A 17017-nucleotide genomic window follows, 5' to 3' on the forward strand; every position below is an offset into this window, starting at 1 on the left:
CACAGGTATTGTCTTACAGCAAAACATCTGCCCTTTTTTGCCTTTTTCCGCCTCAAGTAACATTTCTCCTTCCCCTGTTCTCCCCAACCTGTCCTCTCGCCTCTCTATCTCCCCGTCTCTCTGTCGGCCTGTCAGACAGGAGCTTTTAAGAGAAACTTCAGCTCTCCTCTGCTGACCAGCGATACACTGGGTGTGGTCAGAGAGGCTCCTGCTGCCCAGGGTGAGTGATGGATCCACTGGTTGATTTATTACAGCATCAAACAACTGGATTCTCAGGATGACTAATCACCGTGTCTGTGGCCTTCAGCTATTGATGTCTGACAGGCCTCTGTATGTATGTGTGTGTGTTTCAATATAGTGTCAGCTATAAAACTGCACATATGTTTCTCTGTTCCATCTCGTCTGGCTGTGTAGAGGCGGGTAATGGCATTGTTGACCCTGTGTATGAGGCACTGCGCTATGGGACGTCGCTGGCTCAGATGAGTCGCTCCAGCTTCAGCAGTATCTCAGAGTCGCCCTGTCATGAGGTATAAAACACACACACATAAAAAACACACAGACACATAAAACACACAGACAGCTCCAGTCATTCATATAAATTCATGCTGACTATAATCATACTAAGAATATTGTTGACATTGCTGGCTGCAAACATCTCTTTATTACAGGAAGAAAAAGTGCAAGACAAACTAGAGAACCAGCCTATAGCTGAAGAGGAATCCATCCCAGGAAGTAAGTCCATTTGTTTGCAGCTTTGAAGATGAATCCCACCATTACATACTCTTTCATTGTTCACTGATTGCCTTTATTTGTTATGGTCAGTGCATTCAAGGTGAGTTGTGGTCAAGAGTTGCAAATTATAGATTTCGTTAACCTGCCTCATCTATTCCTATTTTAGTATCAATTTCCTATATTTTCTCAGACTTTTAAAAACTGAAAAAAATGTTGGTTTACTAGTTTTCTAGTCAAAATACGTCAATTTAGAAAGATCAATGCCAGTTGTCCAAATCACAAAAAAGGTGTTGAGGTTGTTGGATTATGCCACCAGTAAGCAGATCCAGAAAGATGTAAGCTGTGGCTGCATTGCATTCTGGTCTAGCGAGGCAGATGTTAGTGGAGACATTTGTATCTCCACCTTTTTCTACAGTTCATTTCCCCTTGATATTTGTTGGACATCAGAGCAAATTGATAAATCTTGAAAGACGTTTTGATTCAGAAGGACTGAAAACACAGTTACAGTTTCTCTATTTATCTGCTGTTAAATGTCAGTTTGTTTGAGCCACAACTGAAACAATGCAATTGGTCTGAAATTTAGATAATAAATTGTGAAACCGTCCTCCAAAAGCCTTTATAACATTTCAGAAAAAACAGTCTGGGTATTTGGAAAATTACAGAAAACCTTATTTTATAGGGTATACATTTTATTTCCATGGCAGTTTAGTACAGATGTTGAGCTTCTCTCCACAATGTGAGATGTTTGTCGTAAAGGAACATTACAAGCTAAATGTTGGACTGTTAAAGAACTACATTAATCCAAGATACAGCACACTATAGCCGGTGTGTGGGAGTGTGTGTGTGTTCTCTACCCAGAACGTTCCCTCTCGGTCTTTAGTCCCAGGAGAAGGGATCATCTCTGTTTGTACTGCTGCCACTTCACAGTAAATGACCTTGGCTTCGGCCTTCCTTCTGTTTGCCGCAAAGTGACAAGACCTCTCTCTCTGTATCCCTCCCTTTTCTTTCTTTCTCTTGAACCCACACTCTTTCCTCCCTCTCCTCCTCTGTTGTACACGTGACATTTCTTGTTCTCACACATACCGTCTTTCCCTCTCTTTTTCTTCTCTCTCTCTCTCTCTCTCTCTCTCTCTCCTTTTGTGTCTGTCTCTCCAGTGCTCACCCCTCCTGAAAGCGAGAAGGCTGATTCAGAAGACAGGGTCAGCCTGAAGGTGTGTAGTCAGCATTTCTATCTTCTTTCAGCTTGTTTTTCTTGGCACAGCTGCACTCTGTCAGTCCCCTTCAAACTCTCCATCCTTTTCACTTAGTTTCAGATTTCCATATAAGGGACATACAGAAAATACTCTTCATATTTCTCTCTATTTTTCTTTATTTCAGACTCCCAAGCGGGTAGAGGTTCACCCCATCCACACCTATGTGGCTCTCTACAAGTTCTTGCCTCAGGAGAAGAATGACTTGGAACTGCAGTCAGTCCAGCACATTTCTTTATATACTGTGTATTTGTGTGTGTGTGTATGAGGGTAATCAGGTGGGAGAGAGGAAGTGTGTACCTAGCCAAACTTTCACTGACACTCACAGACCATCTGCCTCCTCAGCGGGATGATCATAGGGGGTTGTAGGGTTCGGGTTGGGAGGAGGAGGGGAGCGTACTGGGAGGCCTGGAAGGACAAACAGCTGCGTTGAGTGTGTGACAGAAAAAAAAGAGTCTTTGTATGTTAGTAGGTGCAGGAAACTGCTGAGTGGTATGACACCCACCAGTAATCTGGAGGATGCGTCTGTGCAGGAAGACAGCACCGAGGTAGCTCTTCATGTGGACAAAGCGGTCCACGCTCAGCAGAAAAATAACAAATTTCCTTGTGACATTTACAGTAGTATACATAAGACAAGATAGAACAAGAAAAATGTTATAGCAACATCAACGATGCAGTGATAAAAGCTGCTGTACATGAACAATGTAGCCTGATTTTCCAACTTAAATGACTGAAATGGTTAGCTACATAGATAGGTAATGGATGAATGATGAAATAGCTAAAAGTAATCAATAAATACTAGAAAAGAGGCCCAGAAATAGCTAAATGTATCATATATGGTTGAAATAGTTAGCTAATAGAACAGATAGTTAAGTAAATGTGTAGGATATTGTTGAAATAGTTAGCTAAATGGATCAAGCAGTTGAAATATTTAGCTAAAAATAACATATGGTTGAAATAGCTAAATGTATCAGGTATAGTTGACATAGTTAGCTAAATGTACCAAACTGTTGAAATATTTAGCTAACATAAATAGTTGAAATAGCTTAATGTATCGGATATGGTAGAAATAGTAATAATACATTACTTGATATAAATATGCTTTTTATGGCATTAATCTTTACATTTGACTGTCCACTCACTTCTTGTAATGTAACTATGATATTTTCCTGTGAAGGGAAAAGTTTGACATTTTCCAGAATAAGTTTGCTTTTGTGCCGAGAGTTAGATGACAAAATAGTCTCGTGTGTGTACACTAAATAGGAAGCAAAGAGTGAGCTTAGCATAGCATAAAGACTAGAAGCTGGGAGAAACAGCAAGCCAGAACATTTCAGATGGTCATTTGGGATTGGGAATGCTCATAAATGCTTAAATAATCGTGTACAGTACAGTTTTCTCTGCAAGCACTTTGTCTGAATGTTTTTGCTCCAGGCCTGGCGATAGAGTTCAAGTCACAGATGACTCCAATGAAGACTGGTGGAAGGTGAGCAATGAAAAGAATCCATTTAACATTGATCCTTTTTTGTTTTCTCTCATTTAATTCTTCCTACTTAGCCATTGCTAAGCTGAATATGGAATAGATAATACGAACATGTGGCCTTCAGTTAGGCAGTCACAGAATCAGTTGACTCATCCATTCAAAGCAGATCCATGCAGAGACAGTAAAGACTAAAGAGCTGGCGGGTGTGCTTGAAGGACAGCAGGTGTGGGTGTTAGCGGAGCTAGTTAGCATGAAGAGGAAAAGAGGAATGAGGCAGATTGCAGTCAGTGTTTAATAAGGCAGCTGAAAATCTTAACCTTCACCTGCCGAAGGACAGATGGGTCTTTACATAAACAAAACACCTGGGAAAAGGACCAAGTTATTCACTTCAATAAACAGGCTGTAGAGTATCCATATTTGCACAGGTAATATTACTGGTATAAATGAACTAAAAAATTACATTAAACAATAAGAATTTTGTCAGATTGTTTGTTTTTTTGTTTGTTTTTTAGTTCAAATCTGATTATTTGAGAAGAATAAAACAAATTTCCATTTAACTGTCTAGTTTACTGTTGGACAGTTCAAACTGAAATGCTTATGGTAACAAAGTTTGCACCCTGTAATGGGTGTGATTTAAATGTCAAAATACATACATATTTTTTAATAGATAACTGACAATTACACCCAGAGAAATGTAGTGCCATTTCTGTGTAAACATGCCTTTGCTTAACGTGGAAGAACCAACTTCTCATGTGACTCCAGCCCCTACAGGCTTTGTACGCCTTTGGACAGAGTCTCTAAAGAGAATAATGGGGGATTAGGTTTCCGCAAATACAGATGCTTTTTGGTCTGATGTTGCTAATTAGGGAACAAAAGCAGTCTTTATTTTCATTTTTCTGCTAATTGTGATAGTTTATTCAAATTCAGTTTTGTTACTGTGAAATAAATGTGATGCATATTCAGGCAAATGGTCCAGTAAACAAAAACACACAAAGAATCTAATTATATAAAGTGGGACAAGGACTGCATTAGCTGCCTGTGTCATGTTTTTCCTGTTTGTGTTGAAATGCAAGCAAGCAGAGTAGTTACTTGTCAAAAATTAAGCACATTGTGGGTCATTCCATAAGGGATGAATTTCACTCAAACTAAGAGAAGTCCCGTACTTCTTCCATTCTGTACCATGATTCGAAACGAGACGTTATGGGCCATTTCTTTTTCCATTCTAATCAGCTCAAAACTGTCCAGAAAATATCTATTTATATCTGTCAAAGACTAACAGTGCGTTTGTGTATGTGTGTGTGTTTGCTTGTGTTTACCAGGGGAAAAGCAGAGACAAGGTGGGATTTTTCCCGGCCAACTTTGTGCAGCGGGTCCGCCCCAGTGAGCGGGTGTGGAAGGTCACGGCTGGTTTCCACGGCAACCGAGACAAAGGCGAGATGACTGTGAAAGAGGCCCAGGTGAACACGCATAAAATACACACAGTTTATCACTCTCTCTCTCCGTCTCTCTCTCTCTCCTTCTCTCACACACACACACACACTGAATACATTAAAAAATGTATGCAAATTCATGCAGAAAACTGCTGAGATTACAGAGGACAGCATGTTATGGCTTCCAGTGCAGCTCACTTTTAGCCTCAGTCCAAAAACTCTCTCACATTACAGAATGTCATTTGCCCCTCCTCTGGCTCCCCTACTCCCCTCTATCCCCCCCCTCACAGATCTGTGTGGGGAAGAATGAAGAGACTGACGGTTTTCTCCGGCTCAGCAGCGGGAAGAAGAGAGGCTTGGTCCCTGTAAAGTGTCTGCTAGAAATATGATGACGGCTCTCCTTGACCCCCTCAGTTTGATAATAAAGTTCACGATAACGGAGGAACACTCAGGAGCGTTTACCCGAAACCTCACTGACCGCCACCCACCTCCACCCCTCCAAAAGTGAATTGACAGCTTGAGTGGATGATAGCTCTGCCCACGACTTCGCTTTTTTAATGCAGACGGGTTTTAAAGGTTAAGACATAAAGGAGAGGACTTCTTTAGAGTTCTTTAGAGCTACTTTTCTTGTAGCATAACTTTGCTTTGTGTGGTTTTATACACACTCACAACACAAATGTAGCATCACGTTGAAGAGGATAGTGTGCAGGAAGTCTGGCTACCTCACTTGGCCATCTGTCTGCGAAAAATGGGAGAGGACTACATTACTGTGATGTCAAGGCCTACAGAATTTGGGGGACTTTGTGAGCAAACTGTCTTAATTTCATTATATGTGTAGTGATAACAAGGCATAAGAGATTGTGAATGATTGTAGATGTTTATCGTAGTTGCTTGTGCAAACACTTTTTGGTTGTTTTGTTTTTTTTCCAAACCTCTGAAAATGGATTTGATTTAGTAGATTTGATGCAGGAGGTAAATCACTTTTGTACTGTATGCGCAGACTGCTCACAAAATGCACACGTCTGCTGTAGTGCTATGAATCCATGATGTACATATATGTCACTCCTGCTCTGACTAGAAAATGATTCAGGTACTACATTATGTCTATGTAAAAATTTAAAAAAACGAAGTCTTCTCTGCTACATCTTGGTCAAATGAAAGTCATAACACACATACACACACACATAGAAAAAACGCACTCTGGGGTTTCTTTATTTCAAACTGCTCTCCAGTGATTAGATTACGGTGTATTGATGCTCTTCACAGCTCCGATGTGACAAATGCTTTGTGTGCACCTCGGGGAGCTTCTCTCTCAGTATGCCCTTCAATCACACAACTCTCTGCACACACAGATTTTTATAGTTCACTCTGTTCCATATACTGTAACTCTTAAAATCAACCGCTAGAATCTGCTTCCTGTCATTATATTCTCAGCGTTGTTTATCTGTATGTAATGTCCTGTAATATTCGCTGTCATATCCGGTTGTGCGCTACGACGTGAGGATGATGTGCTGTCTAGAGTTTCAGAAACGCTTGCTTTTTCTTCCATGGGAAGAGCAGAGCAGGGATATAATCCAGGATGATTGATTAAAAACCAAACTCAGTGTTGTTGTTTGTCAAAAAAAGTCAAACTTTCAGTCTCTCAGAGGGTCATGTACCAAACTCTGGCTGTCAAAAATTTACAGGATTTTTGATTAAAGGCTACCGTTTCTCTCAGCACACATGATTACTTTTTAAGTAACTCTGAGGGACTGTTATTGTTGCTCTAATTAAAGGTGATGAAAGGCAAAATCACCTAATACAATTTGATTTGTTGCTATGTCATTATAAACCATAAGGTGGTGACAAACTGCCTTTGTTGCAGCAATAACTGTAAATAAAATTATGACAGTATTTGTAAATAGCCTTATAAAGATACTGTATATATTGGCTCTAAATAGCACTCTGACCAACAGGTTTGCAGCTGTCCAGGAGCCAATTAAGGGCATTAACTTCACAATAATAATAAATTACAGGAGATTATTGTTTATTGTCCCACTTACATATGTATGCATCTCTTTGCTCAATTAACATCTAGCCCAATCAGCACAAATCTTTTCAAATACTATGCACAACAGTTCTAGTCACTCACTTTATTTTGTACTCAACTTATTTCCAGCGTAGCCACGTGCGTCTGTGTATATCTGTGCTTCTGCAGTTTGGATAAAGATTTGAATTTGGACTCCGGCTTTGGGAGCATAGCAGCTTTTACAAAGTGCTCATCTTGGATCAGTCTGTACCACGCTAATCCTTAACATTACCATCACTGACTAGAACCAGGATTGGCTCAGGATTAGTATTATCCAGGTGAATTCCAGCTCTCACCGTAATGCACACTATCAGGATAGTTCTCTGCATGGCTAGCAGCCCTGTGATCCTCACATCTCTCAATAAAGTCAGATGAACTCTCAAACTGTGTAATGTGTTATTTGGTTTCATACTGTGCTTTTGTTTTGTTTTGTCAAAGAGCTCAGGGCATTATCAGTAAAGGCGGTACTGGTATCGTAGATTGACTTTTGAGAAGAAATAGATATTTCTTCTCAAAAGTCACTCCAAGTTATGACTTAATTTAAAAAATCACAGAGAAGAACAATTATTTTTCCCAAACTGGCAACTGGGTTGTTTACCTCATAAGTGCTGGAATAACTTCAAAACATTCAGATTTAAATTTTATTCCCTCAAGACCTTGAGTGCAGGGTACAAACAACATGTATGATACAATAGTGACAAAAAATAGCACCTGGCAGGAATGAAGGGCAACAAAAATTGATGCAAAATATTCTTAAGACAGACACCTAATTTACATATAATGCTGTATTTGACGTGTTTGACTGTAATGACAAAATCAAGTAAAGATGGACATTGTACTTTGGCAAGTACTTTTAACTCAAGCAAAATGTGACACTCGTCTCCCACACAACTGTCATTACAAAAGGTAACAGACCTGATTTTTATCTGCTGTAATATTGGAGATTCTGTCGTTGCTAATCCTGAAGTTATGTAAATTCTGTCTGTAATTTCTGTTTTCATTCAATAGATACTTTTCCAATTTCAATTTCAGTTTTGGAGCATTATGCCAATTCTGTATAAACTGATCTTTCGAACTATGTTCAACAATTTCATCCAGCCGCACAACTTTTCTGGTGTGGACGCATCACTCATTTATTCACCACTACTCAGTCTTTCATTTGTATGTAGGAGAATACTGAGACTAGAGACTCACAAAAGACAAGTACCTAGGTTTGTCTCTCACTACTTCCTCACTATTTTGTACCCCAATCATGGCTGTCCATCCCTCAATTGGTCACTGGCCAGGCAGTGATTGTCACTAATTCGACAGTGACCCTGGAAGAAGATTAATTAGTGATGCTGTCAACCACACTTCTTGAAGAGTCGATGTGGTAAACGACAGGAAGATTGGGCGATATATTTCACTGTGTTTAATCAGTGTTGGTAATTTGAAGTGGTGACCTCATGGTGAAGGCCACTCCATTTTTTAAATGGGTATTACCAACAACACAGTCACTGGCTATCACAGACTAATAAGACATGAAAATGCAGATTTTAAAATATCTCAAAAGAAAAAAAAAACTTCTCCAGCCATGTCTTGCTGTGGCTTGTACTAAAAAAGCACTCATTTAAATCTGAATGTCTGCACTTTACCCCCATTTTCAATCTGTCATTTCACACTTAAATTCATAAGCTATTGAATTCAAACAGAAGACATCTCCCTTCGTGGCCACAGTATTCAAGTACATTGAGATCTTTCATTTGAGTTGACAGTGCAAAGCCTGAGAAGACTGCTTGTTCCTAATGACCATAAATAATATGATTAACTCCCAATGAAATTAATTGGCAACGGGCAAAGCTGCTGGCAGGCCATATACTAAGCTGGCAAAGACAGTGTTGTGTGTCTCTGTGTCTGTTGTATGTGTGTGTGTGTGCCTGCTGTGGTGCGAGGAACATTTCTCAAATCCTGACCCAGTTCTGTTATCAAATTGGATCAAATGTGATTTTCGTCTCTGTAGAGAGACAGAAATGTGTGCAACTGGCAGTACATCAAGCTACTCGTACACTTTACAAAATTGCTGACTATATTGCTAAAGATGGCGTGTTGCTTTCCACTTGATGTACCACTGAGCTGTCGCATGACAATGAGCAAAATCCTTTCTGTGGCTCAAATGGCTGTGATAAGCAGAGAAGGGTGAGTAACTGTCTCTCCCTTCTTTTACGCTACATCCATCAACCTCACGACAAGAAACTGAAGTGTTTGGTTTGGGGCAACAAATCCTAACTAAGAGTATCAAAAAGACTGGTGCCAAGCATATCATGCTCACTCCAGAAAATGAAATCAAATGGCTCATTAAATGTGTGATTTGTTACACAGTCATTTCTTGTCTTATAATATTCACAATCACAATGTTGCATCTTTTAAAACAGAGCAGCAGCTGGACAGACTTACAGTAGGGGTGATGATGGCAGCACAGGGGCGTTAACAGCAGGAATATGGCAACAATGCAAATTCTGGAGGAAAATCCGCGCTCAAAATAGCACTTGATTATATAGGCAGGCAGGCGGGCAGAGGGAGAGGAAAGTACTGTCAGAGGAGAATAAAGCTCTCTGGTTCTCAGCAGAGAGAAAAAAACACCTTACAGACCCCTGCATCAAACACATGCAAATAATAATAATCTCCTATCCCTCACTTTCTCTTACATATGAGTGGATATTATACACAGCTTGAAAATCTTGCTTCAGTTTATGGAATACACAGTAATATCATACACCGTGGATGCTCCCAAGAATCTTTTTAAATGCAATTCAGTCAATCAGCTCACCTGGATTTATTATTAGAGCATGGACAGAGTTGATATGCGGTCTCTGTTGTCTGACCCTTTACAAGTGGATTCTTGGGTTTGAGGTAGGGTTTATGCCATGCTATATAAGCAACAACAGCAGCAAGTATTTCCAGCAGTATTGCAGTGTTTGAAAATTGTGTTTGAAACAGCAGACGTAGTTTACTAAAGTAAGGGTGTGGAGGACAGGGTGGTGGATGCAGGAGACCAAAGTTTGTTACCAACCCTGTCTCCTAGAAATTATGTTTACATACCACTCAATTGTTTCTCCAGTTAAGTTGCATTGTCAAATGTATCACTGCCTGGATTGTGTTGTGTGAATGAAGCTGTATATTTATATGCCACACTGAAGTTGTAAGGGCAAGGTGCACATCTTGAGTCCCGTGTGTGGTTAGGTTTAGGCAACCACAGGTCTTTGGTTAAAGGATAGGTTCAGAATTTTTCAAATTTTCCATAAAACAATAGTCAGGTGCCCAAATAAACACTGACACCTGTTTTTATTGCTGTAATCATTCCCTCCATTCATACTGACCATTATAAGATCCCTTACAAATGCACTTTAAATTCAAGTGATGGGGGACAAAATCCACAGCCCTCCATCTGTGCAAAAATGTATTTAAAAGTTTATTTGAAGGTAATATGAGGCCTCAGCCATCCAAATGAGTCAAATCAAGTAGATATCTTTCAACATTACAGTCTTTTTAGTGCCAAATTCCCTCTTTTTGTTATTGTACTTCCAACACGGCTCAACAGGGAAACACTGTCCGTCGAGACTTTTTTTTATTGAGTTTGACTAACTCAGACAGCTGAAGCCTCATATAAGCTTCAAATAAGCTTTTAAATACATTTTTGCTCAAAACGAGGACTGTGGATTTTATCCCCTATCACTTACATTGTAAGCGCATTTGAAGGAGATCTTCTGATGGTCAGTATGAACAGGACGAATGATTACAGCGAGCAAAACATGTTTTAATGTTCATGTGGGCACCTGACTATTGTTTTAAGAGACACTTGAAAAATTGTGAACCTATCCTTTAAACTGTCTCTCATGAAGTGAAATAAGTTGAGCTTAACTTAAATCTACACATGAACAGCCAAGAAACAGTGAAACTTAAAGTGTAAGAACTGCAAGGTTTTGATTATTGTTGACTTTGAATTGTAATAATCATCATCTGGTTTGGTCCCCCTTGGTTTATAATCAGCAACACTCTTCAACCCACAAAGTTTCTGAATATCATGCAATTATGTGAATGAAACTAGTTTAATGAGTTGCAACATCAACACCAAATGCTGCACCTACAGCCTTTGCTGCCCACCTGAATTCTGGATTTGAACAAATTTTTAGGCACTACTTGCCTTTTCCTCCTCCCTGTCTTATGTTGTCACCATCCTCCAGTTCCAGTCATGTTTACATTTTTCTAGACCCCTGGCCAACTGGACCATTAAAAATGAAGAAGGTACACGGAGACAGCATGTTTAATGCATGGTCTCATCTCCTGCCGCTGAGGCTACCTCCGCTTTCTCAGGATGCTGCTTGCACAAACACACTCTCGGTGACAGGAATGAAGCACCACATGGCACAGTCCAGAGGTAAAAGACGGTACACTGAGTCCCAGGGCTTAAAGTCTGAATAAAGTCAATGCATATCCTCTGAGTTGATCTTGGAGGTTAAACAGGACAGAGAAATAGGCCCTGGGGTTGACACATGAAAGCTGTCTTTGAAGCATGCTACACTGTGAATGATAGATTTGAGGAATATGCTTCCTTGTTTCTATGGAAGGAGTATTTTCGGGGTGGCCCTGGGTGTTTTTCTGTTATGCAAAGAGATCAATAGAGTTTTATTTATGAGGAATGGATGCTTCAAACCATTGCTGTCTTTCTATTGTCTTACAGATAAAACATTTATAAAAAAGAGTGACATAGTACAATACTCTGATTAGAAAGAGAATTGAACTCAGCAGGAATACACACTTTAAAAAGAAATACCTTATTCTTCTTTCCAGTCATAATTAAATAATTAAAGCTCAAATTAAGGTAATACCCAGGTAAAATTATATTGTAGTGAATAGAAACACCTTCAGAATGGGAGTTTAGATGGATTAATTGGAAGTACTTTTCAAAACCATAATTTAATTGATACAATAAAGTATTTAAAATCAGAAACCAGGCGACAATTTTACTATAGACGTTTGGATGGACTCATCAAGTATTTAAAATAGTGCACAGAAACAAAAGTAGTATGAGAAAATCTTATTAGGCAGCCATTTCTTTTGCACTTACTTAATTTTCAAATATGAAGGTATAACACGATGTCATGTTACAATTAAATGTATGAATGTTGCTGCCAAATTAGCTCTTTTAACAGAATGGGCTGGAGGGTACTTAGGATACTGCCCAGTCCCAAAAATGTAATTTTTGTGGCTACAGATAATACACCAATTTACTAAATGACCCTTTAAATCATGTGATTGATGAAATGATTACCTCAGTGTTGTCTTTGAAGTAGTTTTCCACCAATGCTTGAATTAATGTTATTTCCATTTGATTGCTCCTGAGCAATCAAATCACTTCTTTTACTCACATAAGTGCAAAAATATATGCTAGCAGCATTTATCCCGCAAATTAGAGCATCCAATCAGAGGGCTCTGTTTATATGCGTGAAGTGACCCATTCCAGCTTTTTCAAAGGAAATCACTGGCAGTCATATGAATTATGAAATTTAAAGTTACATCTTCAACATGAAATGAAAAAACTAAAGAATTGTGTGAAAGGGTAAACAAAAATTTTATAGCGCTTTCCGACCCTGACGAAAGTTGCTTTTTAAAAATTTTGATATGAGAGTCAACATACCACTATATTGGGATCTAACTATCTCTATGTAGTATAATGATCTCTTTAACTTATCCTTAAAAACTGAGGTGAATGTCTACCCAGGAACCTGCCGTGTATGCCAGATGGCTGTCTCACTGGTTATCACAGATGTTTCACTGAATTAAGCCCATGACATCTCATGAAAACACAACACTAAGTTCCAGTCTTGCAGATTCATCCCACCTCCACACCTGCTCTCGGTGCTTTCACTCCAACCTGCAATAGGATTCAACACCACGGCACTTCACCTAACATACCTTTTCATCAGTGATGACTATTTATATGTTTTCTCTCTTCATCTCTAACCTTCTCAGTCATTATGTAGCTTTGATGTTATTGTTAGCCTCTTGACTCGGCTGCAAAAGGAAAATCAAGGAAGGTCAAGTATCACAATCGAGGGACAAGGTAATGAGGACATGACTCTTGGCTAGAGAGAGGAGTGTTTTTTTTTAATGTAAATAAGTTCCCCAGTCTGTGCTTTGATTTAAAAGGTTTTGATAGCTAGTTTGCTTTACTGTTCATGCCTGCTAATGACTACAGGGCCTCTGGTAATTTATCTCCACACTGAGCTGCTACTTTGCATTAGTTATACAGTCAAAAGGCACAGTTTCTGTCAACCTAATGATTGGGTAAACACACTCTTTTTGTCACTTACCAGTTTCCTAGTTACTTACTGCTTTCTTGTTATACATTTACTCAATCTACATGATACTGTGAACTATCAAGACATCGATGTGAGGAGATTAAAAGCCAAATTCAACATGGGAAATATGCTCATTCATTTTCTTTCCAAGAGTTTGACAAGAAAATCAACACCAGTCTCATGTTTGTACCATAAATATTTAGCTAGCTGGAGCCAGCAGCTGGTTAGCTTAGCTTAGTGCAAAGACTGGAAACAGGAGGGAGGAAAAAGCTAGCTTGGCTCTGTCCAAAGGTAACAAAATGAAGCTCACTAATCAACACATATATCTTGTTTGTTTAATTTGTACAAAAAATAACGCATGAAAACTGAAGTATAAACATGACAAAGAGCTCGGCTAGCAGTTTCCCCCTCATTTCCAGCCTTTTGGCTAAGCTAAGCTAATCAGCCACTGGCTCCAGCTACTTATTTAACATGCAAACATCAGAGGGATAACGATCTTATCTAACTCTCAACAAGAAAGTGAATAATTCTCCTTATTGTGAGGACTTTAAGCCAGTTAGCTTAGCTTAGCTTAGCGCAAAGACTGGAAACAGGGGGAAACAGCTAGCATGGCTCTGTCAAAGGTAGCAAAATCCACCTACTACCAGCAGCTAAAGCTCACTAATTAACATTATGTCTTGTTTGTTTGATTTGTACGAAAACTAACACACAAAAACTGAAGTGTAAAAACAACAACAACAACAAGAGGTAGGCTAGCAGTTTCCCCCTTGTTTCCAGCCTTTTGGCTAACATAAGCTAGCTAACCATCTGCATACTCTACAAAGATCTGATAGCCATCTCATCTAACTTTCAACAAATAAAGTGAATAATTCTCCTTATTGTGTAGACTTTTGAACACAATATAACACAACCTTACTGTGATATTTCAGAGGCTGTCGATGAACCCTGCAATTTTTAAATGAGGACTAAACAGAGTCTCATTTCTGCAGCATCTTTGTCTCAGTCTGAGTTGCGTGTTTCCTCTCAGGCATACATGATTGGAGAGTGTGTTGCCACAGGTCCTCTTTGCCTCACCTCCCCAACCTCAGCCCTCCCTGCCCTTTAATGGTTTCCAAATCCAACATGCTCTAAAATCTTGAAAGTGTACTTCCAAATCCATTAAGTCGCTAAGAAAAGGATTTTAAAATCCATGGGACAGGCTTTCTTTGCTCTCTCTCTCTCTCTCTCCCCACAGCTCATATCACGGTGCATTTGTGAATATGAAGATATTAATTTTTCAGCTACTCCGCCTCAGCTCTTTTCTCTGCCTATATATAAATATATATGCAGACACACTTCACATTCCACCACTCTATTGTTTTCCTTACGATAGGCTCAATTCAGCCAAAGTCTTCAATTTAGCCATATACCCTCAAAAGACCCTCTAAAATGTCCCATCCCGCTATGAGGAGGATAGGCAAAACTAATCTATTCAATTTGAAGTGCTTCACAGACTTTGGGGACTCTTTCTTCATGGCACAGGGATTAGAGGATAATTGGGGCTGCTCTGCTTTACTAAAGATGCTTTGCTTGCTATCAGCTGAAGTTACTTTTTTATACCACCCAAGTCAACAACTATGTTATGGCAAATAGATGAAAAAAGGGATAATATTCAGCATACTGAAGAATCAGCAAGACCAGGAAAGAGTTGGTAATAAGTCTAGCCTTGCCTGGTATGTTCTTACAAAGTGCAAGATTTTGAGAAAGAGTGCAGCAGAGGAGGTGAAGGAAAAAGATAGCAGACGATGACGATAGCAACAAGAGATAGGGCAAAGATGAAGACGGTGTGAAATACTGGAAAAAAAAATTCTCCTGTTCCCTTAGTTGTGAGATACGGTGATGAAAGTGTCTGCACAGCCTAAAGTGGAACTATAAAATGCCCAAACTGACAGTGCATGACTAGATTTAGTGCTTAAATGAAACATGCATCTCCAGTTTAAATTACTTTTGATCCTGTTATCTATTGCAAAGATCCTGTAACAGGGTTCTACTGCACTGCATCCATATCATTGAGGATCATTATATTTCCCTCCTTTGACCCTGCTTAAAATGTGCCAGCTCACTTCCATGACTCAGCATGCTCCCCATTGATCAAAATTGGTTTCTTCCATTGATTAAACATTAAAAATGAGTAATGTTATCCAGATGGCCCTTTCATAATCAGGTTGTTTTTGCTTACTTGATTTTTTTTTTCTTTACATGAGGAAATCCATCTGGCCTTCGAGCTCATCCACGTTTTGTAACACAAGTGTGATTGGGCCTACATGCGATGAAAACTTTCACACTTGAGCATTTGCTCAGAAATGATTTTTTTTTGTGAACAGTGAAAAATGCCTTTTACCTTTCCTATTTAGTTTAACTTTCTTTTCACGATAAACAGTGACTGACAAAGTTATCCAAATGTAGGTTATCACTGTTGATTACAACTTTAAGCAGATAGTCTATAAACTGTGATGGATTTCACATTTAAAGTAACAATGGTTGATAAAGTAAAGTACCCCTGAATTCCTGCTTCACTGATCCAGCACTGAGCTCATGCTGCCTTTTCTTCAACTCTCACGTTCCTCCAGTTCTCTCTCGAGAGGCTTTATTTAGTTTTTTATCTTTGTTGTGTTTCTTTTTGTTAGTAACTGTGTATATGTGCTTTCTGAGGGATGCTCCAGGCTCATGTGTAGACAGTTACACTTGAGGAGTTAAGTGTTGCTCATTGTTGGAAAAAAAAATAATCACAGGAAACAATTTAATTCATTTTGTATTTTCAAACAAAATATGGAATACCTTCATTAAAATTCACACATTTCTTGGAAAAATGAGAAAATGAATCATCATATGATCATGCTGCAGGAGTCAGATTTATTTAGCATTTTAATCAGTTATTGATGAATGAGTCTTGCTGACTCATTTATTATTAAATGAAGCATTTAGTTTACTGCTGCCTATAACTGTATTGATTCATTTTTGCTCTGTTTGCTGTTAAGCTCTGTCTGCTCTTAAGCTGTAGCTGTACTTTCTAAATCATAACTGACAACTGTGTTTATACCACTCTAACAGTCTCTTAGGACTGAAATTCAGATGTTAAGCAGAGGGTGGAGGGCTGCACAGCAAAGCCATCTCACATGAATCTAAATGGGACAGTCAGGTTGCATCCAGGTTAGGTACATCTCCCCTGCCTGTTATCTGTCAAAACAGCCGTGCTGACCACCAAAAGCATCACACAGTCCCAGTTATTGCCACTGATATTGTCCTCACTTGAACAAGTCTCATATCAAATTTGAGGTCGGTCAGCACCATGTGATGCATCCTGACCTCTAACTGGACACCTGAGCAGCCGGTGAGTACATGTCATCCTACACCACGACTGAAACAGCAAGAAAAGCATTAGATTAATGTTCTGGAAGACCAGTACAACAAATAAACAGGGGCCATAATGTGTTTTATGGGGTTAATGTACAAACCATGTGCTTAAAGTGATGTGTACTCGGCACAAACACTTTTAACTGATACTTCATTGTGTGAACATTGTTCAGATATTCTTAATCTGTGTTCAAACTGTGTCAGATTTGATAAATATGAAAACTTTGGCATAACTCTTCATGTACATGAGTCAAGATTTAAGGGAATAAATCATCTTTTTGTCAATCAAATGTGGTTATTGAGATAATGTCTTGATCATATGTATT

At 39.1% G+C, this 17017-nt stretch overlaps 1 protein-coding gene and 1 long non-coding RNA gene across 2 annotated transcripts in view; one reads left to right on the top strand and one right to left on the bottom strand.

Moving 5' to 3' along the window:
• LOC121887072 (SH3 and cysteine-rich domain-containing protein 2-like) overlaps nucleotides 1–7378 on the top strand; it is a 27759-nt gene extending 20381 nt beyond the window's left edge. Inside the window, exons 4-11 of the mRNA XM_042397621.1 lie at nucleotides 136–220; nucleotides 415–527; nucleotides 669–732; nucleotides 1888–1943; nucleotides 2110–2198; nucleotides 3414–3465; nucleotides 4782–4919; nucleotides 5183–7378. Coding sequence (XP_042253555.1) covers nucleotides 136–220; nucleotides 415–527; nucleotides 669–732; nucleotides 1888–1943; nucleotides 2110–2198; nucleotides 3414–3465; nucleotides 4782–4919; nucleotides 5183–5281 — 696 coding nt within the window. The 3' untranslated portion in view covers nucleotides 5282–7378. The remainder of the gene's footprint in view (nucleotides 1–135; nucleotides 221–414; nucleotides 528–668; nucleotides 733–1887; nucleotides 1944–2109; nucleotides 2199–3413; nucleotides 3466–4781; nucleotides 4920–5182) is intronic.
• On the bottom strand, nucleotides 443–15101 carry LOC121887073. The gene is made up of 5 exons (XR_006092903.1): nucleotides 14215–15101; nucleotides 4779–4902; nucleotides 2488–2585; nucleotides 2283–2390; nucleotides 443–517 (listed from the first exon to the last, which is right to left on the bottom strand). It is a non-coding gene; the product is annotated as an uncharacterized LOC121887073 (long non-coding RNA).
• Between the last annotated feature and the right edge of the window lie 1916 nt (nucleotides 15102–17017).

Source organism: Thunnus maccoyii, chromosome 20, assembly GCF_910596095.1.
Source record: "Thunnus maccoyii chromosome 20, fThuMac1.1, whole genome shotgun sequence".
NCBI lineage: Eukaryota > Metazoa > Chordata > Actinopteri > Scombriformes > Scombridae > Thunnus > Thunnus maccoyii.